This window comes from Dictyostelium purpureum, assembly GCF_000190715.1.
Source record: "Dictyostelium purpureum unplaced genomic scaffold DICPUscaffold_118, whole genome shotgun sequence".
Taxonomy (NCBI): Eukaryota; Evosea; class Eumycetozoa; order Dictyosteliales; family Dictyosteliaceae; genus Dictyostelium; species Dictyostelium purpureum.
Window position 1 is genome coordinate 498 of NW_003519455.1, and position 16724 is coordinate 17221.

The 16724-nt window shown below is 25.7% G+C and overlaps 7 protein-coding genes across 7 annotated transcripts; 4 read left to right on the plus strand and 3 right to left on the minus strand.

The window, feature by feature from the left end:
* Positions 1–997: 997 nt before the first annotated feature.
* DICPUDRAFT_33308 (uncharacterized protein) lies at positions 998–2371 on the plus strand (the record flags this gene model as incomplete). Its single annotated transcript, XM_003287914.1, has 2 exons — positions 998–1499; positions 1671–2371. The coding sequence occupies 2 exons, from the start codon at positions 998–1000 to the stop codon at positions 2369–2371; spliced, it is 1203 nt and encodes a 400-aa protein (XP_003287962.1).
* A 476-nt stretch (positions 2372–2847) lies between these two features.
* Positions 2848–4058, plus strand: DICPUDRAFT_78805 (uncharacterized protein; the record flags this gene model as incomplete). Its single annotated transcript, XM_003287915.1, has 2 exons — positions 2848–3258; positions 3891–4058. 2 exons carry the CDS (start codon positions 2848–2850, stop codon positions 4056–4058), a joined length of 579 nt encoding a protein of 192 aa, XP_003287963.1.
* A 958-nt stretch (positions 4059–5016) lies between these two features.
* Positions 5017–6237, plus strand: DICPUDRAFT_18468 (uncharacterized protein; the record flags this gene model as incomplete). Its single annotated transcript, XM_003287916.1, has 1 exon — positions 5017–6237. A coding segment is annotated over one exon (1221 nt), but the record flags the coding sequence as incomplete, so codon positions are not given.
* Positions 6238–6584: 347 nt separating this feature from the next.
* DICPUDRAFT_21341 (uncharacterized protein) lies at positions 6585–7109 on the plus strand (the record flags this gene model as incomplete). Its single annotated transcript, XM_003287917.1, has 1 exon — positions 6585–7109. A coding segment is annotated over one exon (525 nt), but the record flags the coding sequence as incomplete, so codon positions are not given.
* A 103-nt stretch (positions 7110–7212) lies between these two features.
* Positions 7213–10805, minus strand: DICPUDRAFT_152163 (uncharacterized protein; the record flags this gene model as incomplete). The annotated part of the gene is made up of 2 exons (XM_003287932.1): positions 7213–10264; positions 10327–10805. The coding sequence occupies 2 exons, from the start codon at positions 10803–10805 to the stop codon at positions 7213–7215; spliced, it is 3531 nt and encodes a 1176-aa protein (XP_003287980.1).
* A 300-nt stretch (positions 10806–11105) lies between these two features.
* On the minus strand, positions 11106–13407 carry DICPUDRAFT_92017 (uncharacterized protein). The gene is made up of 3 exons (XM_003287933.1): positions 13203–13407; positions 12836–13029; positions 11106–12769 (listed from the first exon to the last, which is right to left on the minus strand). Exons 2-3 carry the CDS (start codon positions 12872–12874, stop codon positions 11213–11215), a joined length of 1596 nt encoding a protein of 531 aa, XP_003287981.1. The 5' UTR covers positions 12875–13029; positions 13203–13407; the 3' UTR covers positions 11106–11212.
* A 447-nt stretch (positions 13408–13854) lies between these two features.
* Positions 13855–16077, minus strand: DICPUDRAFT_47664 (uncharacterized protein). Its single transcript, XM_003287934.1, has 2 exons — positions 15891–16077; positions 13855–15694 (listed from the first exon to the last, which is right to left on the minus strand). Exons 1-2 carry the CDS (start codon positions 15988–15990, stop codon positions 14106–14108), a joined length of 1689 nt encoding a protein of 562 aa, XP_003287982.1. The 5' UTR covers positions 15991–16077; the 3' UTR covers positions 13855–14105.
* Between the last annotated feature and the right edge of the window lie 647 nt (positions 16078–16724).

The window sequence follows — 16724 nt, forward strand, 5'->3', positions numbered from 1 at the left end:
TAACAAATAATTTTTTTTTTTTTTTTTTTATTAAAACTATTTTTGATTATTTTAAATAAAATTCAATTTATCTATACTTAAATATCCCACTTTATATAAGTAAGCAAATTTATAAAGTGTGTTAAAAAAAAAGCCAGCAAAAATAATATAAATCACACCACATTTAGTTTATTAGTTTAAAATTTGATATTTCTTTTTGATGATTTTTAAATTCTTAAAGAAGCTATAAAAACAAAAAGGTATTATATTAAATTATCCTAAATAATCTTTAGTATGAATATTATTTGTGTTAACACTGTTAGTGTATTTGTAAACAGTGTTGTTCTCCCAGCAAACCCAATGTTCAGATTTTACATTTATACCTATAACCCATTCTATACTAGGGATACTATTAATGCACTTCCAAAAAAAATAAATAATAGTGTTTTTTTAAAAAACTAAAATACTTCAATCTATTAAATAAATGATTAATAATTGATTTCGATTAATTCATATGAAAATTTTTTTTTAGGGACCAAAAAGTGAACAATGTTGATAATAATAATAAAAATAATAATAAATTAATATTGTTAATATAATAAGAAAATAACTCCTAAAGAGTATTGTATTGGGTTTAAAATGAAATCATGATTTGATTTGATTTGATTTGATATTTTAAAGGAGATATCAATAAATTATTATTTATTTAATAATTTCAAAAAAAAATAAAAAAATTTTTAAAAAAAATAAAAAAAAATAAAAAGTTTTTTTTGATATCTTTTTTGCCTTTAAAATAAAATTTTTTTTTAAAAAAAAACCGATTAATTATACTTACCATATAAAAAAAAAATCAATTATAATTTTTTATTGTTTTATTTTTTTTTTTTTTCTAATATTGTTGTTTTATTTATATTTAAATTTATTTTTATATATATATATTTATATATATATTTATTTTTAAATTTTTTAAAAAAAAAATAAAATTTTATATTTTTTTAAATTTTGAAAATAAATAAAAATGTTTAAATCATACGACGGACTAGAATTAAAGAAATCAGAAACTGAAGGAAGATATATTATAGCAACAAGAGATATAGATGTTGGTGAAAATTTATTAAAATGTAAAGCATACTTTTCAATGCCATGTGAAATCTATAAAAAAATAACATGCGGAAATTGCGTTAAAATAATTAAAAGACCACAACAAGAAAAGAAAAAAAAAGTTAAAGAATATAAATGTAATGTATGCAACGAAATTTGGTATTGTAGCGAATTTTGTAAAAAGGAAAGCCAACCAATTCATGCCCATTACGAATGCAAGTTTTTTAAAAAAATTAAAGCTCCAAAATTATCCGAGTGGGAAATCGATCCAGATACTTTTACAGAGGTTAGAATGATGGTCGGTGTAATATCACGTTTTTATCAAGAAAGAGTTTTAAACAAAAAGTTCAATTTATCAAACTATTTAAAGGAGCAACAAGAGAAAAGACTATTAAATCAAGAGGAGTTATCTTCAGAGGGTTCAGAGACATCGGACCATTTTGATCCTAAAGAGTTGGATTTGTCAGAATCAGAATATGTGTTATCAGATACCGAGGAAGCTGAGAAGCAAAAAGAAAGACAACAAAATATACAAGCTGATGGTGCAGATATCAATATTAAAAAGTTTGACGAATACAACGAAATTCAAGATACACTAGATGATATATTCGATTTGGTAGAGAACACAATTGATGACGGTTCAAATAAAGCCGCTAAAGAATTAATCGATATTATTACGGACTATATTGCAAATCTATTTAATCTGGTGATTACTAGTAGTGACAATCACGATCTCCCAACACCAGAACTAAAAAAAGAAGCCGTCGAAAAGGTGATCTCAGTCATTAGAGAACTAATTCATAAAGTTAGATGCAATCAATTTGGTATTTGGACTAAAAACGATAAATGTATAGCTGTTGCAATATCACCATCTTCAAGTTTCTTTAATCACTCATGCATACCAAACTGTATTAATATTCGTGATGGTAACAAGATGACATTCAAAGCACTATACCCTGTCAAAAAAGGTGAACCATTGGCTATTTCATATTTAGATTTAGATTTACCAGTAGAAAGTAGAAAAGAGTATTTAAAATATGGCTATTATTTTGATTGTGGTTGTCCAAGATGTGATGAAAAAACAAATCAAGATGAATGTATGGATAATTGGATCTCAAAATTCTACTGTCAAAGAAAAAAATGTGTTGGTTTATATTATTCAAAAACAAAAGTTAATATAGATCAAGTCAATAAAAATGATAAAATCACTCTAAATTGTTCAGATTGTAATAATGAATTTATTATAAATTCAACCTATTTTAATAATTCACCATTTCCATTAACAAAATAAATAAATTGTTTATAAAATAAATATGGATTGGAAATTTATATAAAAAAATAAAATAAAAAAAAATTAAAAAATTAAATAAATAAATAAATAATTTTATTATTCCAAAAAAAAAAAAAAAAACTTTTATTTCTCTTTATTTTTTTTTTATTATTTTTTTTTTATTATTTTATTATTTTTTATTATTTTATAACTTATTTATTAAAATATCTTTATAATAACAGCAGTATATCTATTCCATCATTTTTCATTGTCCATCGATAAAAAAGTTATTTATTTGGAATATAAATATTTCTATATATAATCATTTTTCTTCTAAAAAAAATTTTTTTGGAAAAAAAAAATTAAAAAAAAAAAAAAATAAATATTTAAAAAAAAAAAATTTCTTTTAATTTATTTTTCATACATTTAAAACATCAAACAAATAATCTTTTTTTTTTTTTAATTTTAATAAATAAATAATATATATATAAATAAATATGGCATCAAGACAACAAAATAGAGAAGAAGAAGAAGAGGTTGATGTTGAAAATCAACAAGAAGAGGAAGAAGAAGAAGAGGATACATATTTACCATTATCAAAATTAGAAGGTCAATCGGGTATCCAAGCAGCAGATATTAAAAAATTACAAGAGCAAGGTTTAAATACAGTTCAAGCTGTTGCTTTTTCAACAAAGAAAACATTATGTTCAATTAAAGGTATCTCTGAACAAAAAGCAGAGAAATTATTAGCAGAAGCAAAGAAATTAGTGCCAATGGGTTTCACCACTGCCGCAGATTTCAACAAACAAAGATCAGAAATTATCCAAATTACAACTGGTTCAAAAGAATTTGATAAATTATTAGATGGCGGTATTGAAACTGGTAGTATTACAGAAATTTTTGGTGAAGTAAGTTTTTTTTTTTTTGTTTTAAGCCATTTATCTGAATTCATATTAATGTTTTTTAAATTAATAATTATAGTTTAGAACAGGTAAAACTCAAATTTGTCACACTCTTTGCGTTACATGTCAATTGGGTTATACTCAGGGTGGTGGTGAAGGTCGTGCATTATATATTGATACAGAAGGCACTTTCCGTCCAGAAAGACTATTGGCAATTGCAGAAAGATATAATTTAAATGGTGAACACGTTTTGGATAATATTTCATATGCACGTGCTTATAACAGTGACCATCAATTAGAGTTATTAGTTCAAGCATCAGCAATGATGAGTGAATCAAGATACGCCCTTTTAGTTGTCGATTCAGCTACATCATTATATCGTACAGATTATGCAGGTAGAGGTGAGTTATCAGATAGACAAAAACATTTAGCCAGATTCCTTCGTACATTACAACGTTTAGCAGATGAGTTTGGTGTTGCAGTCGTAATTACAAATCAAGTCGTAGCTACAGTTGATGGTGGAGCAGGTTTATTCAATCCAGATCCAAAAAAGGTATTTATTTTTATATTTATATATATGCACATTCAGAAACCTTAAGTATCAATACTAACTATTTATTTATTTATTTATTTTTTAGCCAATTGGTGGTCATATTATGGCACACGCTTCGACTACTCGTTTATCACTTCGTAAAGGTAAAGGTGAAATGAGAATTGCCAAAGTTTATGATTCGCCTTGTTTAGCAGAGTCAGAGTGTCCATTCGGTATTTACGGCGATGGTATTTCAGATTATAAAGAACAATAAAATTTCAACCTTGCGATATAATCTTTTGTATATATTAATCTAATTCAAAATAAATGTACATATTAAAATTTCAACTTTAATCTTTTTATTTATTTTCAATTTTATTTGTATTAAATGTTTAATTTTATTTTATTTTCTTCTTTTAAAATTTTGGTGCAGTTTAATATATAAATCTTTAGTTTAATTAATATAATAAAATAATTAAAAAACATGGAATTGCAAAAGATTAATAGAATATGTAAATGGAATACTAATGAATATAAAAGAACCTCATTTTCTAACCATTGCCCTTTGGTACCATGCATAATATCTGATCTTAATAAAGGAATAAAATATGTAAATTTGGGAATGTAATAATTGGTCCTAAAAAAAAATTAAAATAATTAATTTGTATTCAAAATTTTTTTTTTTAATAATTTTTTATTTATTATTGCAAGTATAAAATATTATCATACTTTGATAAATTAAAATTTTAATTTTTATTTTATTTTTATTTTTTTTGAATTTAAAATTATTAGGTAAGATCATAAAACCAATAACAATATTTCCTGTGATTATTCAATGAATTTCTTGCACATTAGTAAGTTGAAATAAATTAATTATTAGTGTATAATTAAAAACTACTAAATAAAAATAACACATATAAAATCTAAAAAATAAAAAAATAAAAAAATAAAAAAATTAAAAAATAAAATAATAAATATGGTAATTTTTTAGATTAGTGTTTAAATTATTATTTTTTTATTTTTTTTATTTTTTATAATAAATAATTTTATAAATTATTTAAAGATGAAATTAAACCTTTTTTTTATAATATAAATCATAAATTTAATTATTCATTTATTTATTTATTTATTATTTATTTATTTATTTATTTATTTATTTATTTTTCTATTTATTTAAAAAAATTTTATTTTTTTAAATTAAAAAAAAAAAAAAAATGAAAATTTTTTACAACAAAAAAATTTTAATTTCGTTTCTAATATCAACAATAGCAAGTATAGCATGGGCATGCACAGGTGACTACGAATGTGGTAAGGGTTATCCATATGCAGCATGTAATGGTGGTCTAAATGTTTATCCGGGTATAGCTTATGATGGTAATTTTAATTTGTTAATAGCTGGTAAATTTAATTCAACACATAATGGTCCATTTGGTGTATCCGCTATGTTCAATATTCCAATCACAACTTTAGATGGTGAAATTCACAAGAAATTTGATATCCGTGGGGAAGTAGAAGAAGGCTCAGGTTCTTTCAGTATCTTTAGATTTTTAAAATATTTACCACAGCCAAAATACTATTATTTTATTATGAACCAAGCCGGTGCTCCAATTTTTTCAATTCTTACCGAAAATGACCATACAATTACACAAATTTGGAATATTCATAATACTCCATTCACCATCGATTTCATCGAGAGTGAAAAGATTACTGTATACTCAGCCTATGGTATTTACAAAATCAATAACATTCCAACCAAAAAGAGTGACTCTGATGGAGCTACTCTCTTATACCAAAATCAAATCGTTAATGGTCTCGCCATTGATCAACAAACAAAGAAAGATATTTATATGTCTACTTATGATGGTACTCTCTTAAAAGGTTCAATAGATTGTTCAAACTGTACCCAAGATAAATTAATTAAAATTGGTCAAGATGCCAATGCCGCTAAATTAACAGACTTTATAGAATCTCGTGGTATGATTTATTATTCATATAATGGAGGTATTTCAAAAATTTCAGTAGATGGCAATAGTACTGCTATTCAAATTGTCAAAGATGAAAATGTAGTAGCCCTTACAGAATTCAATGGTATTGTTTATTTCTTAACAAGTGACGGTGTAGTTAAATCAGTTTTATCAGATAGCGATAACCTTAAAAGAACTATCTATACACCAACCTCTGACCACCAATGCCAACCAGCTGTCGGTTTCCAAGACTTAAATGGTACATGCACTGGTACAGTACTTTGGGGTTATAAAGGTATTCCACGTTGTGTTCCAAATAAAGAAGGCTCACAAGTTCCAGAAATTTGTTATACTGAAAGTCAATGCTCAAATACCCAATTCTTTAGATGTGTTAATTCAAAATGTGAATGTTTGGAAAACTTTTATGGTGCAAATTGCGAATCGTGTGATGGCAAAGTTGAATATATTTATAATGGTATTCCAACATGCACCCAAAATTAAAATCATTTTAAATTATTTCTAATAAAGATGCATTGATTTTTATGATGCTTTTATTATTCTAAAATAACCATTCATGACGATTTTAAAAAATATTTTCTATATTTATTCTAAAAAAAAATATCTTGATATTATATTTCTTTTTTTTAGTTTTTATAAAATTTTTTTTTTTATTTTTTTTTTATTCATCCAAAATATCACAAATAATAAAAATGAAAAAAATTTTAATATTATCCATTTTTATTATTTTTTCAAATCATGTTGTTTTTGGCCAGTTTGGAACATTTATAGAATTATTACCCTTTGGTTCAGATTCTTCATGCTCAGGAGAACAAATTGGTGTTGGTTATAATTTTCAAGTAGGTTATTGTTATCCTTTAATCACAGAATCTTATGGTAATACTAATTTTAAAGTTAGTGTAACACAAGATTTAAAAACAACTACAATACCACAGTATAAAACAAATGATAAACAATGCACCTCTCCAAACCCCTCAACAACTAAAACTTATACTAACGGAACATGTATTCAAGTCCCTAACTATACCGATAGTGCATTATCAATGAATGTAAATGGTGAAAACGAGGGTAACTATGTATTAGTAAACATAGTCGAAAATCCAAAACCACCTTCGTTATTTGGTACAAAAGTTGCAACATATGGTGATCCTGAATGTGAAAGTACTCCTTGGTTTTACTATTATTATGTTAATGGAACTTTATTTAACAACCAACCATCTAATTACCAAAATACATTGATTTATTGTCAAGAAGATAGACCATTAGAGAAAACATGTTATTCAAATGGTGATTGCAAAACAACTTCATTAATGACAGGTTGTAAAAGAGATATTATCCATTGGTCTGATGATATTTGGAAATGGGTGACCTGCTAATAAACTAAAATAAAATATTAAAAAATTTAAAAATAAAAGAAATTACAAAATTTATTTATTTAATTCTTATTTAAGTATATTTAATACCAGAAAAATTATCGACACTTTCGAATAAACCTTGAAAGAAATTAAAATAATTTGAAATGAATTGTTGTTTTGGTTGGATCATAAATTCCAATAGCTCTTGGTTGGTCCAATGTTCATGCTTTTCTTGTAGCTTTCTAACATCACCTTTGATATCTCTAAAAAGTTTATAAGGGAAATGGTGGAGTTGATGATAGAGTTGGGCTCTATTGAAACAAAATGTGCCTAGTTCATATTGAATTGTTTTTGGTTCATCTTTTGAGGTGCCTTTTAAACGTTTTGGATTTTCAAAATAGCCTTCCCAGAAATCATCAACACTATAACTTCTACCAGATAAAAATATAACCATACCAGCATGATGATCTTTGTTACATGACTTGCATTTGCTACTGTTTTCAGATTGATCTTCGACTGAGTGAAAGAATGGACGATGAATTAATTCTGAAAGGAACTTATCATGCCATAGACTGCTGAGAACCAATGAATTTTTTTTACTTTCAATCGTACTATGAATTCTGGAAATGCTATCTAAAAAGTATTCATCTTTATCTTGAATAACTGATCTTGAGAACTCTTTATCAACTATACAACTGATAATATACTGAATAAAAATACTAAATGATTCTTTAATTGATAGCTTGATCGAAAATTGCTTTTTAACCTTTTCAATAACTTTATTTGGTTCTTGTGAATCTGATTTATTGCTACTGTCACTATCTTGATCACTATTGTCTGTTTCTTTTTTATCTAAATCTTCATTAACCGAAACGATTTGATTAGATTGATTCTTGATTTGGCTTTTTTCTTGAGTATATAACATTGGTTTTCCTGTATCAATATCGATTGGACCTTCCACTTTCTTTTTGTCAGTTGTTGATGGTTCATAAAGCATTGAGGTTTCTTCTTCATCGTCCTCTTGAACAATAATTTTCTTTTTCTTTGATGGTTTCTTTTTCTTTTGAAGGAATTCATCGACATCTTCTTCCTCTTCTTCACTTGATGTGTTTACATCTGAAGCATCTTGAACAACAAAGTCATCAAATTCATAGTCTTCTTGATCTTCTTCTTCATCACTAACATTATCATCCAAGAAATATTTGCTTGAAGAGCCCAACCTTTTTAATGATCTTGTTTTTTTTGATGGGTTGTTTTCTGAATCTAAAATCTTTGATTTTATTTTTTTTGTTTCTTTTTTCTTTTTGGGACTATTTCTTTCGCTGTCACTTATTAAATTTATAGTTGATTCATCTTCTCCTTCAAATACCAATCTTCTTCTTCTAATATTTTTATCTGTATCTGAGTCGCTGCCACTATAATCTTTTCTCTTTTTTGATGTCTTTTTCTTCTTTTCTTTTTTATTTAAATTATTATCACTGTCGTCATCTTTGATAGCTAAAATTGGTTGCTCTTCAAATGAATCTGGTACTTGTGATGATGATGTGTTTTTATCGAAATAACGGTTAATATTTGTTTGTGTTGAATTAACCAAGCTAAATAAATGATTTCTGAGAACTGGGTCTTGTTGTTTCTCTTTCTTAACTGGTTCGAACTCTAATATTCTTTTTGCTGGCGATGCAAAATTAAAAATTTCGTTCCACTTACGATTATTATCAAGTCTTTCGCGCTCTTCTTCTAATGATCTTGTTGGTGATGTAGCAGCTACAGTTTTTGTTTCAAAGAATTTTGTTATTTTTAAATTGTTATCGTCATTCTTTAAATTTAAATTAATCATATAGTTTGATGAGCGAGTAAAAGCAGAATCTTCTTTATCTTGATAACCATTATCTAAATTCTCATAGCCCCCTGATTCATATTCTTCTCTTAGCTTTGCCTCTTGCTTTTTTCTTTCTTCTCTTTCTTTCTCCTCTCTTTCTGATTTCTGTGATGGGGTCTCAGGTTCATATCTAACAATACCACCACCTTCAATTAGTGACATATCATACGATAATGATTCATTTGGGGGTGTTCCATCTAACAAAACCAAAGGCTGGTACTGTGTATTGGTTGGCCTTGGCTCTGATGACTTTTCTTCAACTATTATAATATCATCTGCCTCTTGTTCATCTGCCTCTTGTTCATCTGCCTCTTGTTCATCTACCTCTTCATCATTTGATAAATCATCTTCTTTTAAATTTAAATCGATTTTAATTGGTGACCCAGAGTCCTTTCTTTTTTTTTCATCCAATAGTTTCTTTAGTGCATCTTTGGTTGGCGTTGATTTATTTTTGATTTCAATTTCTTTATCTAGAGCCTTTACAGTATCATCACCTAATTTTCTTAATCTTTTACTACTCTTTTCAAGTTTATCTTCACTTTCGGTGTATTTTTTACTTGGTGATGATTTTGATATAACTCTATCAGCCAACTCTTCAACATCATCATCAGAAACTTGGAACTCGTCATCACTTGTTTCTTTCTTTCGGTCATTGATACCATGAATATTATTAAAAATTTTGTCAATATCTTTTTTTTTCTTTGGTGTTGTTATATTTTGCTCTGATTTTGATTTCCCTTTTTTTATATTTTCTTTATCACTATCACTACTACTGCTGTTTTTATCATTATAACTATCACTATTATCACTACCATTATTATTATTATTATTATTATTATTATTATTATTATTATTATTATTATTATTATTATTATTATTATTATTATCTGGTATATTGGTACTATCATCTATTAATACAATTTGATTATTATTTATATTTTCTAATATATTTCTATATTTCCCTTTATTTTGTAAAATTTGAAAACTTTTTTCATCTTGACAAAAGAAGGCATTCATTGGAAATTGTTTTCTTTGAGTATATTCGGATTTAGATTGAATTGTACATGAAACTAATCTTTTGATATCATCAATATCTATAACTATTGACTCATCTGTCGGAAATAATTCCTTTTGGCCATGAAATGGTTTTCTGCCCTCTTTTAAATCTTCTGGTCTATCCATTCTAATAAGTTCGACAAATGGTTTACCTTTTACTCTATCTTCAAAAAATGCTGATACTTTGCAAACTTGTGAATGAGACTGTCTATAAATATGAATATTAGAATTTAAAGATTATATTTATTTTTTTATACAAAAAATGCTTACTTTGGATTTTTATCGGAAAACCTATTTACCATTACTGTAAAATCTTTATAAAATTCGATACCCCCGAATTTTAACCCATCATAAAACTCAAGACCACCAACACCTATCATTTTACCTAGCCACTGTGTCTTTGATCTTGCCTTAAATTTATTATTACTAATATTATTTGTATTGCGGTTGTCATCACTATTATTATTTACATTGAAAAAACTATTATTGCTGCCAACATTGTTATTTAATGGAGTAGGCAGAGATATTGAATCGTCCCTCCCACTGCTATTGGGAATATTATTTTCTTCAGAAATACTATTTACATCTATATTTATTGGAGTAGGTAGAGATAACTTTACTTCTCCATTATCGTTATTATTATTATTATTATTATTATTATTATTATTATTATTATTATTATTATTATTATTATTATTATTATTATTTACACTATTTACATTATCATCGACATTGATATATTCTGTCATGATTATTTTATTTGAAACTATTTAACAAATAGATATTTTATAAATACACAAAAATAAATAAAAAAATTTAATTAATTATAAGAAAATATAAAAATTAAAAAAAAAAAAAAAAAAAAATTTTTAAAAAAATATTTTTAAAATTTTGATTTTTCTGGGAAGAAAAACTATTAATTAATAAATTACTTTTATTGGTATTTCCAACATTTTTTTATTCACATCCATACCAGATTAAAAAAGAAAAAATAAAAAAATAAAAAAAATAAAAAAAATAAAAAAAATAAAAAACAAAACTTGAAAAATGGTTTAAAAATAAAAAAATAATTTATGAAATACTTTTATGGAAATATTTTAAAAAAAATAAAGATATTTTAATTAACTTTTAAATAGTACATGATTGATTATTTTATTTAACCGTCTAAACATTGAACATAATTACTTGGGTATTTTCCTGCTACACCTTTACTATTTGAACCAAAATACCAACCTTCATCTTCATATTCTATAGTTAAAATTTCTCCCTCTTGAATATCCAACTCTCCTTCGCAATCTGGATGGTAATCATATAAAACTTTACATTTTGAACCTGTGACATCAACCTTCTTTTGATTTGGAGCGTCAGATTTAATAAAATTAGATGGGAATGAGCCTACTCTTCCTGTTGGGTCACCAACAACTGAGCCTTGCCACCAACCACTTTCATCTTTTAATACAACCTTGATTAAATCGTTTGCTTTAAATGTAATTTCATTTTCTTCTGTTGCATTATAATCATAAAGAGCTCTAACTGAATCCTCATTTTCATTATTATTGCCATTGTGATTATTAATACTATTACTATTAACATTCTTACTTAATGATACAATTGGTGGTGCTGGTTGTGATGGTGGTTGTTGATAAATTGGTACTGGTTGTGGTGGAGTTGTCATAGCGTTTGGTGTAGTATTTGCCGATGAATGAATAATAGCTGGTGGATTTGTGATATGTGGGGTTGGTGGATGTTGTTGATCAATGTTTTGATAGCCATTGGCAGTTGCTGCAAGATTACCATTACTTGAGCTATTAGAAAAACCTGTGCTGCTGCCCAAGGATGAATCACCAGATTTACGAGCGCCTGCAGGTGATGATATATTAAATGAAGGTGATAGAACTGAGGATTGATATGGTTCATACTGAGCCTCTTGTGGTCTTTGTGCACCACTCCAAGTAGCAACTATATAATCGTGAAGATCTTTTTCTCTGTCAATATTTTCGATACCTCTTCTTATTTTTTGGTTTTTATCGATGACTTCTGGTGGAATAACTTCTGCTTGAGTACAAATTTCAAGTAACCAATCCTTAGTTTTATCGATTCTTTCGACCTCAAAACGTTGGAGATCATCTAAAATTCTTGGCATCTCTTCATGATAGAATCTATTTTGGTTTTGTTGGAGCTGTCTTACACTTTCACGATATTCATTATCTGCTTTATCTGCGGCTTTGGTAGCAGACTCTAAATTCTTTCTTGCCTTTTGCTCTTTAGCCCCTGGTGGTTGTTTTGAAAGATCTTCGTGTGACTCTTCTTGTTTTCTTTTTAATTTTTCATAGTTTTGCTTAGCTTTTGTTTCATTTGACTCTGCTGTTTTTAAATCCTTTGTGCACTTTTCACCATTTGCAATTAAGGCCTTTCTTTGTTTTCTGCTCTCTTCTAAATAAACATCAATTTGTCCAGTTACTAACTTTTCTAATCTATTTGAAAATTCTTCATGAAGTGCTCCAATTAACTCTAATTGTTCACGATAACTTTGAAATCCATCTCTTAATGTACCCATTTCCATATCTGGTGCATATGATTTATCTTTACATAGCTTAATCATACTCTTTGCATAAGATGATTCAATTTGATGTTGTTTTGCTAAAAATTTACTGAGTGTTTGTGTAAATAATTTTCCATTATCAACTTTTTTTGTGACTGATTCGAATTTATCCTTTAATAAATAATAATATATAAGTTAATATTATAAATAGATGAATGAAACTATAAGTATACTTACCCATAAATCCTCAGAAAATGTTTTTTGTTGTACCGACATTTTATAATTTAATTTTTTTTTGATTTCTTTTTTTTATGAATAAAAAAAAAAAAATTGTTGTATCACTATGTTTTTTTTTTTTTAAGCTATTACTACTATTTATTATTACTATTTGTAATTATATTTAAACGTTTATTCAAATATAAACCTATATACTATTATTTTTAAAATAAAACATTAGACTACACAATAAAAAATTATAAGCAAAGATTGTTTTAAAAAATAAAAATAAAAAAATTTTTAAAAATAATTTTCTTTTCTTTTTTTTTTTATTTTTTTATTTTTTTTTTTTGATATTTATGGATATAAAAATAGAAATAAAACAAACCTTGGGAAAATATGTCCACAATAATAAAATTATTACTTATAGTTATAACTATTATCTATATTAAAAAAGTCTAAAACTATTTATTTTATTTAATAAAAATAATAATATTAATTATTGATTTATTTATTTTTTTTATTAGATTTATTAATAAATAACAGTTGAAATTATTTATTATTTAGTGAATATAAACTAATTATATATAATGAAAAAAAATGGGTATGAGTGATTAAAAAAAAATAATAATAAAAAAAAAAAATTATAATAATAATAAAAAAAAAAAAAAATTAAAAAAAAAAAAAATTTTTAAAAAAAAAATAAAAAAATAACTGATATTGTTGTGGTGGGGGGTGGTGTGTGCAGTAAATAAATAAACATGTGAGTTCTCCTAATATAACATTTTGTTTTTTCTATTTAGCTTGTCCAAATTAGGCGAAAAAAAAAAAAAAAAAAAAAGATAAAAATTTATTATTATAACAAATTTATATACATACTAATAGTAATCCAAATGAGGTATGTGACCCCGCACATGTGTATTTATATATTTGTGTGGGGGATGGGAAGATAATGGTGGTTTTATATAATAGTTATATGTTGTATTCCAAATGTGAAATATATCTGTTTTGATCACGAGTGTATGTTTTTTTTTTTTTTTAATTTTTTTCTATTTTTATTTTTTAATTTTTTTTTTCTATTTTTTTAATTTAATATAAAAAAAAGATTTTTTTTATAGATTTTGATTTAATTAAATTTTATATTTTGATTTTGATTTTGATTTTGATTTGAAGTTTATTATATCATTAATGTTATTAATATGATGATTGTTTATTACCATTATAAATTATTTATTTTTTTTTAAATATACTATTTGATTTTATTGGGAGGGGAAAAGGATGTATGTGAAATTTAATTTAATTGTGGACCAGCAGCTAAAACCTCTTTTGAAGCTTTATCTTGATATTTTTTGAAATTTTCAATAAATAATTTGGCAAGTTTATGGAGAGTAGTTTTATATTTTTCTTTATCTGACCATGAGTTGATTGGCATTAAAATTTCACTTGGTACATTTGGACATGAGTTTGGAACTAAAAGACCAAATACATCCATTGGAGTTGTTTCTTGTTTTTCAAGTTCGCCACTGTGAATGGCATCAATGATGGCACGTGTGTAGGATAACTTGATACGACTGCCAACACCATATGAACCACCAGTCCAACCGGTATTAATTAACCAAGCTCTAGCTTTATGACGATGTAATTGTTCTGCTAACATTTCAGCATATTTAGTTGGATGCCATACAATGAATGGTTCACCATAACATGATGAAAAGGCAGCAGTTGGTTCAGTAACACCAACTTCAGTACCAGCGACTTTAGCAGTATAACCTTGAATGAAATGATACATAACTTGTTCTGGAGTTAAACGACTGACTGGTGGGAGAATACCGAAAGCATCACAAGTTAACATGATAATATTCTTTGGATGACCTGCAATAGCTGGGAATTTAGCATTTGGAATGTGTTCTAATGGATAAGCACAACGAGTGTTTTCAGTGACTGAGGTATCATTGTAGTCAACTTTACGGGTAACATTATTGAAGACAACATTTTCGAGAACTGAACCAAATCTAATGGCATCAAAGATTTCTGGTTCTTTTTCACGTGATAAATCGATACATTTAGCATAACAACCACCTTCGATATTGAAACAACCAGTATCAGTCCAAACGTGTTCATCATCACCGATTAATTCACGATGAACATCGGCTGATAAAGTAGTTTTACCGGTACCAGAGAGACCGAAGAATAAGGTGGTATCACCATTATCACGACCTTGGTTGCAACTGGAGTGTAATGGAAGAACACCCATCTTTGGCATGAGATACATCATAATTGTAAGAATACCTTTTTTCATTTCACCAGCATATTGAGTACCAAGAATAACCATTTCTTTACGAGCAAAATCGATAGCGACTGATGATGATGATGACATACCTTTAGTGAAACGATTGGCTGGGAATTGACCTGCATTATAAATTGTGTAATCTGGTTCACCGAAATTTCTTAATTCCTCTTTGCTTGTAATACGAATTAACATATTATGCATAAAGAGTGCATGGTAAGCACGGGCACAAATAACTCTAACTTTGATACGGTAACGTGGATCCCAACCGGCATAACCATCAATAACATAGATTCTTTCTTGAGTGTTTAAATAATCGATTGCTCTTTCACGATTAATCATAAATGATAAATCGTCTAATGGGATATTGACTGGACCCCACCATATATCATTGCAGCTACTTGGTTCGTGAACAATACGCTTATCTTTTGGTGAACGACCAGTTTTTACTCCAGATCTTGTAGCTAAGGCACCAGAGCTGGTAATAGCTGAACCATGTTCAAATTGAAGAGCATGTTCATATAAGACTGAGACAGCTGGATTATGGAATACTTTGGCATTTCCTGAAAAGTGTTCATCTAAAAAGATAGCATCTATATAAAAAATAATATAATATTTTTTTTAATTTAAAAAATAAAATGCATAAATTTAATTTTTTAATTTTTTAATTTTTTTTTTTATAAACATAAATATAAAAAAAATAAAAAAACAGTAAAGAAATTATAAAATAATTAGTAAAAAGTTTTTATCTATTATCTATTATGTTTTTTTTTATTTTTTAATATTTACCTGATTCAATATCAGTTTCGTGAACATCCTTTGGTGAGAAATCAGCTGTTGAAGATTTGAGTGATTTGTTAATTGATTCTGTTACAGTACTACTAGTCATTTTTTTTTTTTATTTTCTAAAATAAAATTATATTATAAATATAAAAATTATTAGATAAATAATATTAAATAATATTAATAAAAAAAATTTTGAAATTAAAAAATAAAAATTTTGAAATTTTTTTAATTTGTGTGTTAAAAAAAAAAAAAAAAAAAAAAATTGTAAAAAATAAAAAAAATAAAAAATTAATGAATGTAGATTCGTAAATTTGTTTTTTTTGAAATTTATGTATTTTAATTTTTTTTTTTTATATTTTTTTAAAAGAACAACCGGAAGGCCCCACGGCAAACCAGAGCCTTTTTTGTTTTTTGATTTTTTAAAATATTTTTCGAAAAAAATAAACACAAAATAATAAAAAATAAAACAAAATTTAAAACACTAAATAATCACCTTTTTAGAGTATACTTTAAAACTAATCAATTATATTATATATATATATATATAAATAATATTTAAAATATATTTTATATATTAAAAAATATAAAAAAATAAATAAATTGAAAATAATTATTTATTTAATTATTTGATGTGTTAATTATTAAATTTATTTTTATATAAAAAAAAAAAAAAAAAACCAATAAATAAAAAAATTAAAATATTGGAAAAAATAATTTTAAAATAAAATAAAAAAATAAATAAAAATGTAATAATTAATTATTACATTTATTATTATAAAATATTAAAAGAAAAATAGAATTATTTTTTTTTTGATGAAGAAATAACAACATATATGT

Coding starts and splice junctions, on each gene's coding strand:
- DICPUDRAFT_92017 (XM_003287933.1), bottom strand. CDS start 12,874: ATGTCGGTACAACAAAAAACATTTTCTGAGGATTTATGG. Junction 12,770..12,835: donor CATTTTCTGAGGATTTATGG/GTAAGTATACTT, acceptor TATTTATTAAAG/GATAAATTCGAATCAGTCAC.
- DICPUDRAFT_47664 (XM_003287934.1), bottom strand. CDS start 15,990: ATGACTAGTAGTACTGTAACAGAATCAATTAACAAATCACTCAAATCT. Junction 15,695..15,890: donor CGAAACTGATATTGAATCAG/GTAAATATTAAA, acceptor TTTTTTATATAG/ATGCTATCTTTTTAGATGAA.